Source organism: Hemiscyllium ocellatum, chromosome 30 (genome assembly GCF_020745735.1).
Source record: "Hemiscyllium ocellatum isolate sHemOce1 chromosome 30, sHemOce1.pat.X.cur, whole genome shotgun sequence".
Lineage (NCBI taxonomy): Eukaryota > Metazoa > Chordata > Chondrichthyes > Orectolobiformes > Hemiscylliidae > Hemiscyllium > Hemiscyllium ocellatum.
In genome coordinates this window covers 50,683,035-50,698,001 of record NC_083430.1, presented here as the reverse complement: position 1 = coordinate 50,698,001, position 14,967 = coordinate 50,683,035, and the positions used below count along the sequence as shown (strand labels likewise).

General features: G+C 41.2%; 1 protein-coding gene across 3 annotated transcripts in view; it reads left to right on the top strand.

The window, feature by feature from the left end:
- The window catches only part of LOC132829876 (sestrin-1-like), a 74,692-nt gene extending 64,654 nt beyond the window's left edge, over positions 1 to 10,038 (top strand). For 2 of the 3 annotated variants that reach the window (XM_060847271.1, XM_060847273.1), the window contains exons 3-10: positions 1,814 to 2,011; positions 2,699 to 2,881; positions 4,256 to 4,480; positions 4,897 to 5,044; positions 5,132 to 5,250; positions 6,210 to 6,400; positions 6,487 to 6,631; positions 7,202 to 10,038. In XM_060847271.1, coding sequence (XP_060703254.1) covers positions 1,814 to 2,011; positions 2,699 to 2,881; positions 4,256 to 4,480; positions 4,897 to 5,044; positions 5,132 to 5,250; positions 6,210 to 6,400; positions 6,487 to 6,631; positions 7,202 to 7,288 — 1,296 coding nt within the window. In that variant the 3' untranslated portion in view covers positions 7,289 to 10,038. The remainder of the gene's footprint in view (positions 1 to 1,813; positions 2,012 to 2,698; positions 2,882 to 4,255; positions 4,481 to 4,896; positions 5,045 to 5,131; positions 5,251 to 6,209; positions 6,401 to 6,486; positions 6,632 to 7,201) is intronic. The other variant, XM_060847272.1, reaches the window with a different exon arrangement.
- Positions 10,039 to 14,967: the final 4,929 nt, after the last annotated feature.

The window sequence follows — 14,967 nt, the reverse complement described above, 5'->3', positions numbered from 1 at the left end:
GGGACCAGCTTATCTGCATCTATCCTGTCTATCTCTTTTTAAGTAGATGTGTAAACTCTGAACTGCAGGAAGTGCAGTCTATTTGTAATAATTTATTTTCCTCAATGGAGTCTTTAAAGATGAGGTCTGTTGGAGCATAGTGTTACTTAGAAATTAATTGCCTGGGATATTGACACTAACACTTAAATCCTGTGGCCATGAGTTGAACTGAAGGAATGACTGACAGTATGTTTCCTCACAAATTTTAAAATCTGTTTACAGTTCTTAAGTGTTATGTTTTAGGTTTTTTGCTGGGATTTTGCTGATGCAGCATACTCGACACTCATACTGTCTCCAGAGTGGTTTAAGGAGGGAATTCCAGGGCTTAGGACCCAGTCATCTGAACACAATCACTTTATAGTGGAAGGATGTTAAAATCAGGGATGCTCTAACACAATTGTGAAGATCAATTTAAAAGGTTAGATAAAGTGAGGGACAAGGCTGTGAAGAAACTTGAAACCAGAATAAGAAATTTTAAATTGAGGTTTTGCTTAAGCCAGAGGCATTCTAGGTCAGTGAGCCCAAGGATAGGATGTGGTGTGGCTTAAGACAGGGGTAGTACGATTTTGTAGTTTGAAATTTAAAAGCTGTTTGTAATCATCCAGGTTTTACAGTTGGCCTTTTACTAATATGCCACTAGGTTTGTGGTTCATCCAGAAATAACCTGGCACAATTTGAACTCTGATCAGAAATTGTAAACGTGTGCTTTTCCGGCAACACTTACCAGTCAATGGCTGGCTGGTATTATTGCTATACTATTCATCCAGAAACCAGAGGACCTGGGTTCAAATTCTGCTATAGTAGAAAATATCTGCAATTAAGAATCTTAATGACCGTTGTCAGGGGAAAAACCCATCTGGTTCACTAAAAGTTTTAAAAGGTATCTGCTGTCCTTAACTGGTCTGGTCAGTGTGTGACTCCAGATTCTCAGCCATGTTGTTGACTCTTATCTGCCTTTAAGGCAATTAGGAATGAGCAACAAACATTGCCCTCATCCCATGAATGAATAGTTTTAAAAATACCCACATGAGTTTTTCAAGATAAGTTTCAAATATCCAGTTGCTGACATCATTGAAATTCAAAGCACAAAATCCTGAAAGCGCTCCAGCGTCAAGCCAGAGAGATTGGGGGTCAGCTTCTCAAGGTCAGAGGCTGCTGCATGTCTGATGTTGAACAAAATATCTGACTACACTAAAATCAGTACAATTTCTACAGTTATTTAACTGGGTACCTTATTTGGCTGGAATGTGGTTGAGTTTTACAATTAGCTGCAGCGTGTCTATCTGAAAAATCTGAAATTGAAAACATAGTTTCAGGAACAGCTTTTGCTTTGGCACTTATTTCCCCCACCTCCACCCCACCACCCCCCACCACCACCACCACCACCATTATTATGGAATTGCTTCTCCTAAACTGAGGTAGTTGGAAATGCAAATAAATAGTCCATTACCTATCCTCTGCATTCCACATAGAGTAAGTCCAAGAGTGTGGGTTCAATTCCTACTCTGGCTGAGGAAGACATGAAGGACTTTCCCTGTCAACCTGTCCCATTTCCTGAGGTGTGTAGACCCTCTGCTTAAACCACCACCAGTCGTTTCCTGAGAGAATGGCTCTATGGTCCTCTGGGCCAATGGTGACTTTACCTGAATCTCTCAGAATTTCGACTACCTTTAAAATTGAGGAGCCTTAACATTGTCAATTAAAATGGGTGTTCAGGATTGGTAAGGATGATTATTTGACAGTTCATTTAAAGTAATTTTCTTTCTGGTTACAGATTCTGCAGAAAGACCTAGAAGATGCTGAAAGACAGATCTTTATTGAAGCTTTCGTCTCCACTGGTCGTGTAGATAATGTTACCATGGTGATGGGCATGCACTCACAGTACCTTGAAAGTTTTTGGAAAACACAGTACTATCTTTTACAGATGGATGGTCCTTTACCATATCATTATAGACATTACATTGCAGTGATGGTAAGTTCCTGCCGTAGTCCTTTGGTGTCTTTGATCTAATTCCTTAAAGGAAACTGAATGAAATTGCTGGAACAGCACTGGATTTGCAATAGCAAGTTTCGGGTAATATCGAAGATCAAGCTAATCCAATTCTTGAGGTTTTAAATAAAGTTTCCTGTTTCTTTGTCACTCAGTGGTTCAGCAGATGACTGTTCAAAGTATGAAGCAATAAGGTTTACAACAAAATGCTACAGATACTGGAAATCTGTATTTAAAAAAAAGGTGGAGAAACTCCACAGAAATGGCAGCATCTGTGGTGAGAGAAGCAGTTAACATGTTGAATTCAGTAAGACTCTTCAACACTCGGGTTAGCTGTTTCAAGCAATTGTATGTAGTATTTGGATGTAATAAAGATTCGTCTGAGTTATCAAGAGCAGCATGACAAAAGTGGAGTGTATTACAAGGTCCATTACATGGAATCATAGTTTGAAAGTATTCATGTTTACATAGACGACATGCACAACACCTAACATTTTAACATGTGTTTTCAAAGATATTTTGAGCTTTCAGGCTGCCTGTTTGCTACGGTTCAAAGCAAGATTTCGAGAAACATTTCACAATTGTTTGTAGAACAGGATTTTCCTGATCTCTTATGTGAATGAGTAAAATGAGAATAAAGTCTGTTTTGATGGTATATCTGTCTTTCAGGCTGCTGCACGACATCAGTGTTCATACCTTGTCAGCCTCCACATCAATGAGTTTCTTCAGGTCGGTGGAAATCCGGAGTGGTTAAATGGCCTCAACTTTGTACCTCCGAAAATGCGGACTCTCAACGAAATCAACAAAATCCTCGCACATCGACCATGGCTGATCACCAAAGAACATATCGAGGTAAATTGGGAGAGAGAATTCGCTCATGATTAATTTAAAACTAAGTAAAGTGGTCATAAATTCTTCGATGAAAAGGAAATGTTTATAAAGGTTTCCTAATCCTATTGCTCAGATGTTATTATGCACCTCTGGAGCAAGTGGGACTTGAACCTGGGCCTCTGGCTCAGAAATGGGGACATTAGTAGCTAAACAGCAAGGGCCCAAACAAAAAGGAAGTTCAGCCTGCAATCCAACCATAACAGGTTGATTAAAATAACTACAATGTTATCTTTTAAAAACGTATTTGGGAGGTGGGCATTGCTGGCTCGGCCAGCATTTATTGCTCATCCCGAATTGCGAAGAGGGCATTTAAGAGTCAGCCATGTCACTGTGGGTCTGGGTTCCCATATTGACCTGACCAGGTAAGGATGGCAATTTCCTTCCCTAAAGGGCATTAATGAACCAGATGTGTTTATTTTTACAACAATTGACATGCGCTGATATATATTTGGGGCAGATCGGCCTTGAACCAGAAGCTTCTGGCTCAGAGGTGGGGACTGTGCCACAAGGACCTTCGTTCCTCCATTCTAGATATTTTCTAATTGCCCTGTTCAGAAACGTTTGAACACACCACTGGAGAGGGCAGCACAATGGCTCAGTTGTTAGCACTACTGCCTCACAGTGCCAGGGACCCAGGTTCATTCCAGCCTCAGCCTCTTAATAGCAGTCTGTGTGGAGTTTGCACATGCTCCCCGTGTCTGCGGGCGTTTCCTCCGGGTGCTCCAATTTCATCCCACAATCCAAAGATGTGCAGGTTCAGTGAATTGGCTATACTAAATTGCCCATAGTGTTCAGGGATGTGTATGTTAGGTGCATTAATCAGGGGCAAATGTTGGGGAATGGGTTTGGGTGGGATAATCTGCAGAGGGTTGGTGAGGAATGTTATAGAATGGTGCAGCAGGCTTGAAGGAGCTGAATAACCTACTTGTTCTCTTTTGTACGTTTGTCAGCAGTAACTACGTGAGCATTATTTTATGCTTCACTGCACTGGAGCGTACACCGTTCATTTTGATTCTCCCTCTACATTTATACTACGGAATATGTTTTTGTCATTTGGGGATGGCAATTAGCTCAGTTGCTTGGACAGCTGGTATATGAGGCAGTGATGTCAACAGCATTCAATTCCTACATTGGCTAGGTTACTATGAAGGATTCTCCTTTTCATCCTCTCCCTTTGCCTGAGACATGGTAACCCTCAGGTGAAACTAACACCAGTTGTGTGCCTCTAATGAGGGAGCAGCCTTATGGTCCTCTGGGACTACGGCAACTTTGCGACTTGATAATTCCTGGACGTTTGGTTTATTCACTTTTTGGTGTTTTTTTGGTTTATTGAAGAATCTGCTGAAGACTGGTGAGAGTAGCTGGTCACTCGCTGAACTCATCCATGCTGTCGTCCTTCTCACACATTACCATTCCCTGGCATCATTCGTTCTAGGCTGTGGCATCAGGCCAGAGCTGGACCAGGATGGTGGCTACACCTTCGGACCTCCTTCTCCACAAAGCGGTGACTCTGACAGTGCTAGTAACAGTGGGTCAGAGGAGGCTATCAATGGCAGTGCAGTAAGTCCAAAGGTTTTCTCCTTTTTAATGTGCAGCTCATGAATAGCTCTGTAGCAAGCAATGCATTCACAATACTCATGATGTTTGGTAGGGATAAATAAATCACATCTGAACGATTTCTTAATAGCAGGCTTTTCAGCAGTATGTGAATTATTCCACTGAGCTTCAGTCTGTTGCATGTAAGCATTGGGTGCATTCTGTAGCAATTTTGATTTTTTAAAAATTAATCTTGTTTGAGAAGTTTTATTTCTCAATATTCATCTATGTAGAAATGTGTGTGGGATAATTGAAGCAATCTTGCTTCTGTGTTAGCATTTCTTTCAGAATTAGGAAGTGAGTTTCCAGTAAATAGCACCTGAACTTATTTTTGTAATGGGCTCCTATCTGACACAAACACTTTTTTCTGGATGTTTCAGAGCAGAGATGGTTTACAGGAGCTGGAGGTTCTAATAGAGAAAATGAAACTGCTGCAGGAAGGCAGACAGGATGAGGAAGCGAGCCAGGAGGAGATGGCAACACGATTTGAAAGGGAGAAGAGGGAAAGTTTGCTGGTTGCACCTGCAGGTTAATGACTGTTTGTTTGCTGTTCTGATTCTGTGAGAGAATTTTCCTTGATTTATTTTTTTCCTGAATACACTTCTCCTTTCCCAGCAGATGACAATGAATCACTCTCACCGACCAATTTATCATGCTTTGTTGAAGATGCAGATTTTGGGTACAAGGATTTTAGCAGACGTGGGGAGCAGACTCCTCCAACATTCCGGGCCCAGGTAATTCAATGTTTACTCAGAAATGATGAACTCTGAGAGGGTGGTTAGTGCATACTAAAGGTGGCATTTTCTCCAATTGTTGAATTGGCTAAAGCAAGCATGATAAAACCATGTAAAGAAAATGGTTCTAGGATCTGAAATGACTTGTGCACAAGTCAAATTTCAGTTTGATACTAATTGGACAAGGAATTCTGCGCAGAGCAACTCTTGTCCACCATTAACAAGATACAGATCAGAAGTGTAATGGAATACTCCCACTTGTCTGGATGGGTACAGCTCCAACAACACTTAAAGCTTGAATCATCTAGGACAAAGCAGACCCTTGATTGGCACCACTTCCACTGCCTTCACCATCCACTCCCTCCACCACCAACATTCAGTAGCAGCAGTGTTGTATTATCTGCCAAATGCACTGCGGTAACTTGCCAAAGCTCTCTTGATGGTCTACCTAAACCTGTGCTGCCTCCTACCTAGAAGGACAAGGCAGCCCCTACGTGGGAGCACCAACCTCTAAGTTCCCCTCCAAACTATACACCGTCTAGACTTGAAAACAATAGCAACTTGGAAACTGATCCCTGTTCCTTCTTCACTGCTTGGTCAAACACCCCATGGACTGCAGCATATCATCGCCACCACCTCCAGGGAAATTCTGGTTGGGCAATAAAAGCTGGCCACATCCTGTAAATTATTTTTTTTTAATAAAGAGAAGAATTAATTCTCCTCCTCTAGACTCAAATAAATTGAACAGTGTTTTAGTTCCTGTTCAATGTCTATATGAAGTTCTGTCTTGTGTCCATGCTCCCTCTATCAGAAGCAATATCCCCAGGAGATATGTGGGATTGGGGTCAGTTATAAAATATTACATGTTGGATATAAAAAAAACCTCTGGGTCACTCAGACTCTTAATTATTTTATTTGGTTTCTGATTTGTGTTCACACGTTATGTATGTCCTCCACAGGATTACTCCTGGGAAGATCATGGTTACTCTCTGATTAACCGACTGTACCCTGAAGTTGGGCAGCTCTTGGATGAGAAGTTTCAAGTTGTGTACAATTTAACCTATAACACTATGGCCATGCACTGTGATGTCGACACCTCCATGTTGAGACGAGCCATTTGGAATTACATTCACTGTGTATTTGGCATAAGGTATATTGCTGTGCAATTTGAGAGGGGTGTTCTAACTCGAGCACTACATTCAATTTTCATACATTTTGGTTTTCTTTTTGGGTAAGATATGACGACTATGATTATGGAGAGGTCAATCAGCTTCTGGAGCGCAGCTTGAAGATTTATATCAAAACTGTTGCCTGCTATCCTGAGAAAACGACCAAGAGAATGTATGTAGGTTTCTGGAGACACTTCCGACATTCAGAAAAGGTTTGTTTCTTCACATAACAATGTTATCTTTTGATTTTTAACTTGAACTCTAATTGCAGGGTTAGTTAGAGCATCAATGGTTATGCAAAACTGTCCTATCGTCTAGTGGTAAATCTGAAAGACCTGATGAAATGTGACATGGGTTTAATAAAACCTGTTGTCAAGCATCTTGAAGCTACCCCAGTGCTTTACAGAAAAGAGATCAGATTAGACCTTATTCTGACCCTAGCAACTGGATTCTTTAAAATTGAATGTGCCTAGGCTTGATGCTTTTCATTGTCATCCTCATTTTTACTTTCTTTTTTTTCTCTCCCTTTTTCTACCTCTCCCTTTTCTCTTTTGCTTTCTCATTCTCTTTTTGTGCTCTCTTCTTCACCTCCTTCTAAACCACCCCACCCAAAAACTCCCCTTCTTGCCATTTCAAGATTGTGATTGAGTCCTGTTTTATGAAAAGGCTTAAATGATTTTTTTAAAATCTGGAATGTTTTGCCTGTGTTTTATTCCACTATTTCTGTGCAAATGTCACAATAGAAGCCATTTTCTTAAACCCATTTCTTTCCCTAATTTTAGGTGCATATAAACCTGATCCTTCTCGAAGCCAGAATGCAAGCTGCGCTCCTGTATGCGTTGAGGGCTATTACACGCTACATGACATGATCCTGTCGAAGCTTTCAGGACTGGCCCCATTGGAAAGCATCTATTGACTTGCTTCACCTGAAGTGAGCAGCCGTGTGCAATTCAGCAGATTTCTATTATTTGTTTTTGGGGGAGCAATTTCAGTATTCCTTTTACTGTGTTCAGTACATGGTGAATTATAGAAAAAGGTTTGAAACTTTGAGTTCAAACCAGATGCATATAAATGTTCTATTTGCACCTCATGGGTGATAATGCTAGAGAAGTAAAAGACTGAATGTATTGAATTTGACTTTAAGCTGTGAACCTGGCTGTGCTGTCAAAGCACAGACCATTGTGTGCGTGTGCGTGTGTGTGTGTGTTGACACTTCTCACTGATCTCGTACTTATTTATGTTGTCACAGATCGATTTTCTTGAGTTATTTTTGGCATGGTATCATCTGTACACTGGTCTTGCAGTACCAAAGGTGACTTTAGACTAGAATGTTCACTTTCAGCATGCCTTCATTTGGAATGGGCAGCTTCCTTTTGGAAAAGTATGCCAAGTTTGAAATTGTCTTTAAGGAACCACTAGCCCAGTTTCAAGTCTTTTTTTCCTAAACACTTAAATTGGATGACTGTTTTGTAGGATTACTGAAACAAAGCTGTTGTATAGCCCAGGAAATGCATTAAACCAGAACAAATTTGCAAAAGAGTAGAGTTCTTGCAGCATTTAAATCTTTTCATTACCCTGCTACTGATTGACTGACAGTGTAGAAAGTATCACCAGTGGTGCTGCTGTTAAATGCATCAATGAGTGGATAAATATGATGCTGTTACCTTATCTCATTGCTTTTTTTTTAAACATTGCTCGTGATGTTATCTACACGGTCACCCATGATATTGAAATGCATTATTTGGAGTCAGTATAATAGTTTCCTTTTTAATCAATGATTATTATTGGTCCAAAACGTTAAAGAAAATGTCAAAATTTTGGAAAATACACATCCTCTTAAAGAATTGTTGTTGCCTTGATTTGCACGTGCCTTCCTCTGTGAAACTTTTTTTTTGTTTCTGATTTTTGCACATAGCATTTTCTAAGCATCTGGATGCATTTTGTTACTGCACTAAACAGTTTTTCCGCTGTTAATATTTTTTACACATTGATAAACTAGAATTACCATTTTTTGTGATGAGTAGGATGTATCCCCTTGTGAGCCAACACCGATGTAAGATATGTATATTTTTTTCTAGTAACGAAGGCCTGTACAGTAGTGGGAGAGAATCTTTATTCGGTATCACATCTGAGCACAGTTTCTTTTTGTTTTGTTGCTTTGCCCCTGACGTATACTGGTTTCTTTGCAGAGCAGAAAGATCCAGGACTCAACTGTATTTGTTTCGTTTGCTCAGTGAATTTTTTCTTGATCTTTTGAAATGAAACGAGTAATCATTTTTAAATGCTTACATTATCCATAGCATTAAAAGATTCACCTGCAGAGTGCAGTGGGAAGTGACTGATGCAGGCATCCAACATGTGCGGTGAACTTAACACCTGATGTCATTAAGCGTGAAGCCACCTAGTTTACATCGAACTATTCTGCATCATTAACACTCAGCTTTATTTTAGATGGCGGAAAGTTGTTTAAATAGTGGGGAAAATGATGCTGACAAACTGGGTGGTTTCAAATATTGAGCCATGTTTCAAATGTATATTTTGTTGATTATTTATACACCAGTGATTGAACACTAAAGTTACTAGTTCACCCAGTAACCCATCGCAGTTGTGTGGATTTCCTGTGAAACCTGGGTCAATTTCAGCATTTTGGGAGGAGAGGAGAGTGTAGAATGAATATAAATGCCTGGCTGGGACATGTTGTGACCTGTTAGACAAACCATGTGCCAGAATTCTGAGATGGAATAGTCATGCACTCATTTCCGTAGCTGTAGGGTTAGGCTTTAAAAAAAATTCACAGCACTGTCAAAAGGATAAAAGTAAAGCCAGTATGTTCAATGTCAAATGAACCATCTGCACAATTTCTGTAAACAGTTTTTGCAATCACAAGGTCAAATGAGCAAGTATCTATTTACCATTTAGATGCTCCTAGTTGCATGAAAGTCATAGGCTACTTTTTTAAAAAAAAAAGTCCTTTTTAAAGTCAACAAAAATTGACACCTATTTATGACCTAGCTTTGAATCTCATTTGTAGATGGTGTCTGAGAATGCCCTGAGCTTTACTACACTCCCGTATTCCTCAGATATGAGAACCCCTTCTAAGTTTATTACCGATAAAATTACTGATGCACTGAACTATTTTTATTTTATAATGGACAGCACAGTTAACTCTTGATGCAGTGCTGATCTCTATTACTTTGCTGTCCCTTGGACACTCTACAATGTACTTAACTCTTATTTCCCCTCTTTCAGTTTTGTGCTGGTTTTGACGTTGAGTGGTACAACATTTAAATTTGTGAGCAATTTACAAACAGCTGGAAACTTGTACCAAATTTTACAGCTGATTCTCTTGGATTTTTGTCAACAAGCATGTTGCATTTGTGGAAGCTGATCTTAGCTTGGTTTTGTCCACAGGTGACTGACCTGCGTTCTATTTTTCTGCATGCATCTAGCATACAAGCAGGGCTTAAGAGAAAGTGTAATTGAGTCTTCAGAAATCTGTGAACCTACTAAGCTGTTTATTGACTGACTTAATTTCATCTTGGGAGTTTTGTGGGAGTTTTAGAAGTTGTAAACCACTTTTGACTTGATTCCTTAAAATAAAGATACTTTTTTAAAAATGTGTTCTCTTTGCACTTGTGAATAGTTTTTGGATTATTGATTTATAGAAAGAAATTTGTATTTGCGCATCTTCAGGATGTCAGATTGTTTTGTAGCCAAGAGCTGTCATTTTTATGTTGACCAACATGCGTAGCCATTTGCTACAAAACCACATCTCAATTCAATCCCTCAGCATCACGTGTCCTGTCAAAATGCTCTGGCTTTGTTTCAAGAAGTGTGTTGAACAGGACAATGAGGTCTTGATTTAATGTAGGCTTGCTACTGATTGCATAGTAGAAGAGAGAAAAACCAGTAAAATCTGGAAATATCAAAAAAAACCAAAAGGACTGTGGATGCTGGAAACTAGAAACACAAATTACTGGAAAAGCTCTGCAGGTCTGACAGCATCTGTGGAGAGAAATCAGAGCTAATGTTTCAGGTCCAGTGACTCTTCCTCAGAATGTTTTTTTTCCTTTTTCTTTTTCTTTTTTTTCCACCACCAGGAAGATAGAAAAAGACCAGTGGCCAGTGACAAGCAGTCTTCCTCAGAATTGATGGTAGCTATGAAAAAGGTGATAGGCTGGAGTTGGAGCCAAAAGAGACTTGGATAGACAAAAGAGTGGATTACAAGCAGCTGAGGATAACGAATGGCTACTAATGAGGACTACTGGTGGCTAACAATGGGTGGTGTTTAGAACATAGAACAATACAGCACAGAACAGGCTCTTCAGCCCACGATGTTGTGCCGAACATTTGTCCTAGCTTAAGCACCTATCCACGTATCTATCCAATTGCCGCTTAAAGGTCACCAATGATTCTGACTCTGCCACTCCCACAGGCAGCGCATTCCATGCCCCCACCACTCTCTGGGTAAAGAACCCACCCCTGACATCCCCTCCTATACCTTCCATCCTTCACCTTAAATTTATGTCCCCTTGGAACACTCTGTTGTACCCGGGAAAAAAGTCTCTGACTGTCTATCTATTCCCCTGATCATCTTATAAACCTCTATCAAGTCACCCTCATCCTTTGCCGTTCAATGAGGAAAGGCCTAGCACTCTTAACCTATCCTCATAAGACCTATTCTCCATTCCAGGCAACATCCTGGTAAATCTCCTCTGCACCCTCTCCAAAGCTTCCATGTTTTCCTAAAGTGAGGTGACCAGAACTGCACACAGTACTCCAAATGTGGCCTTACCAAGGTCCTGTACAGTTGCAACATCACCTCACGACTCTTGAATTCAATCCCTCTGCTAATGAGTGCTAATGCACCTTAGGTCTCCTTACCAGTTCTATCCACCTGAGTGGCAAATTTCAAAGCTCTATGAACATAGACCCCAAGATCCCTCTGCTCCTCCACCTTACTAAGAACCCTACCGTTAACCCTGTATTCTGCATCCTTATTTGTCCTTCCAAAAATGGACAACCTCACACTTGGCAGGGTTGAACTCCATCTGCCACTCCTCAGCCCAGCTCTGCATCATATCTAAGTTCCTTTGCAGCTAACAACAGCCCTCCTCACTATCCACAGCTCCACCAATCTTCGTATCGTCAGCAAATTTACTGACCCACCCTTCGACTCCCTCTTCCAAGTCATTAATAAAAAGTACAAACAGCAGAGGACCCAGAACTGATCCCTGCGGAACTCCACTTGTAACTGGGCTCCAGGCTGAATATTTACCATCTACCACCACTCTCTGACTTCGACCGGTTAGTCAGTTCTCTATCCAACTGGCCAAGTTTCCCACTATCCCATGCCTCCTGACTTTCTGCATAAGCCTACCATGGGGAACCTTATCAAATACCTTACTAAAATCCACGTGCACTACATCCACTGCTCTACCCTCATCCACATGCTTGGTCACCTCCTCAAAGAATTCAATAAGGCAAGACCTACCCCTCGCAAATCCGTGCTGGCTGTCCCTAATCAAGCAGTGTCTTTCCAGATACTCCTAAATCCTATCCCTCTGTACCCTTTCCATTACTTTGCCTACCACCGAAGTAAGACTAACTAGCCTGTAATTCCCGGAGTTATCCATATTCCCTTTTTTGAACACTCTCCAGTCCCCTGGTACCATCCCCATTGACAGTGAAGATGAAAGATCATTGCCAATGGCTCTGCAATTTCCTCTCTTGCTTCCCACATAATCCTAGGATATATCCCGTCAGGCCTGGGGGACTTGTCTATCCTCAAGTTTTTCAAAATGCCCAACACATCTTCCTTCCTAACAAGTATCTCCTCTAGCTGACCAGTCCGTTTCATACTCTCCTCTTCAACAATACGGTCCCTCTCATTTGTAAATACTGAAGAAAAGTATTCATTCAAGACCTCTCCTATCTCTTCCAACTCCATACACCGGTTCCCACTACTGTCCTTGATCGGACCTACCCTCGTTCTTGTCATTCTCATGTTTCTCGCATACACATAAAAGGCCTTGGGGTTATCCTTGATCCTACCCGCCAAAGATTTTTTATGCCCTCTCTTAGCTCTCCTAATCCCTTCCTTCAGCTCCCTCCTGGCTATCCTGTATCTCTCCAACGCTCTGTCTGAATCTTGTTTCCTCAACCTTGTGTAAGCCTCCTTCTTCCTCTTTACTAGACATTCAACCTCCCTCATCAACCAAGGTTCCCTCACACGACCATCTCTTTCCTGCCTGACAGGTACATACATAACAAGGACACATATCTGTTCCTTGAAAAAGTTCCACATTTCAACGACATCCTTCCTGACCGCCTTTGCTCCCAACTTATGCTCCTCAGATCCTGTCTTGCAGCAGCGTATTTACCCTTTTCCCCCAATTATAAAACCTGCCCTGTTGCACGCACCTATCTCTCTCCATAACCAAGGTGAAAGTCACAGAATTGTGGTCACCATCACCAAAATGCTCACCCACTAACAAGCCCATCACTTGTCCCCGTTCGTTACTGAGCACCAAATCCAATATGGCCTCTCCTCTGGTCGGTCAATCTACATACCGAGTTAGAAAAGCTTTCTGGACACGCTGCACAAACACCGCTCCGTCCAATCTACTTGATCTAAAGAGCTCCCAATCAATATTTGGGAAGTTGAAATCGCCCATGACTACTACCCTGTGGCTTCTGCACCTTTCCAAAATCTGTTTCCCAATCTGTTTCTCCACCTCTCTGCTGCTATTGGGGGGCCAAGAGTAAACACCCAACAAGGTGACTGCTCCTTTCCTATTTCTGACTTCAGCCCATACTACCTCCAAAGGCAGATCCCCTATCGAACTGCCTTTCTGCAGCCATTAAACATTAATGGTATAGTAGCAGATTATCTGATAACAAGAGTTGGTGTGTGGGAGTTAGGTTAAGGACTTGTGAGGAATATTTACTGGTCTTAGTTATTTTAAGATGAACTCTGGTTTGAGCAACTACTAGTCATTTCCAAGTGTTAGTGTTCCCCTCCTAATCCGTGTGCTCTTTCCCATTCTGTAAGGTCAAGACTTGATTTGCCACAATGCCATTTTCTCTTATGCTCCCAAAAATGCCAATTTTTCACATTTGTCCAAAGATTCCTAGATGTTTTCAAATCTTTAAATCTATCTTTCTGTCTTGAATGTACTTGAAAGCTGAGCCTCCAATCCATCTGGGGTAGAATTCTGGTGATTCACTATCCTGTGTAAGGAAATCCCTCATCTCAAAGCCTGTAGAAATTTTGTAAGTTTCTAAGAATGTCCTCAACTTTATTAACAAATAGGCATAGAGCATGTGAGAAAGGAGTGAAGTTGAATTTGTATATGAAACAGTTAATGGTAGGTCTGTGGGGCGTGTTGTCGAGCAGAGAGATCTAAAATAGAGGTACATCGTTCTTTTGAGGTGGTGGACAAGGTGGTGAAGAAAGCGTTTGGCATGTTTGCCTTCATGGGTCAGAGCATTGAGGAAAGGAGTTGTCCAGCCATGATATAATGCTCCAAGATCTATTTGGAGTGCTGCCTATCATTCTGCTATAGGAAGGATGTTGTTAAACTGGAAAGGGTGCAAAAAAGATTTACAAGGATGTTACTGAGACTGGAATGTTTGAGTGGTAAGGATAGGCTGGGACTTTTTGCCCTGGAGTGTGGGAGACTGAGGGGTGACCTTAGAGGTTTATGAAATCATGAGGGGTATGAATAAGGTGAATAGTTAAGAGATTTTCCCCAGGGTGGGGACATTTTTTAAAATGAGAGGAGAAAGAGTTAAAAAGGATCTAATACGCAACTTTTCCTCATATACTCTGATTTCTTTTCAGTTGTGATTTTGGAATAGGGTGGCAGAGGAAATAGTAGAGGAGGGTATAGTTACAACATTTAATCACACATTTGGACTGATGCCTTGATAGGAAAGGTTTAAAGGGATATAGGCCAAACTCAGGCCAATGGGACTAGTTTAGTATAGGAAACTGGGTTGGTATGGATGGGTTGAGCTAAAGGGCCTGTTTCCATGTCCTTACATGAGGTAGGGAGGGACAAAGTCACGAAGGACTTGAAAACTAAGGTGAGAATTTTAAAATCTAGGTGTTTACTAAGTAGGAACCTTTGTAGGTCAATGAGCTCAGGATGTGGGTGTTTGCTTATATTGGCATTTCCCTCCTTTTCCCTCTCAGTATTCCAGGATGCTGCTTCTTTATCTGCACATGTACGTGACAGCCTGGTCTTGGCCTTTCGATGTTAGTCTTTGTATTGTTCAAAATTGTGAAAGCCAATTCACTCCATGCATGAGATAATTAGTGTCACTCAAAGCTGCAACGGATATTTGTGTGTGTCTCTGAATGGAGAATTGTGACCAGTTTGCAAACCAGAAGTGTGGGCTGGATTCTGCCATTTGGCGAGACCCAGAGGGAAGGACCAAGTCAGGGACCTGTAGATGTGACATCTGAACATACTCATCAATATTTCAGCACTCTGCCTGCGTTTATATGGGTCAAAACAACTGCAGAAGCTAGAATCCAAAG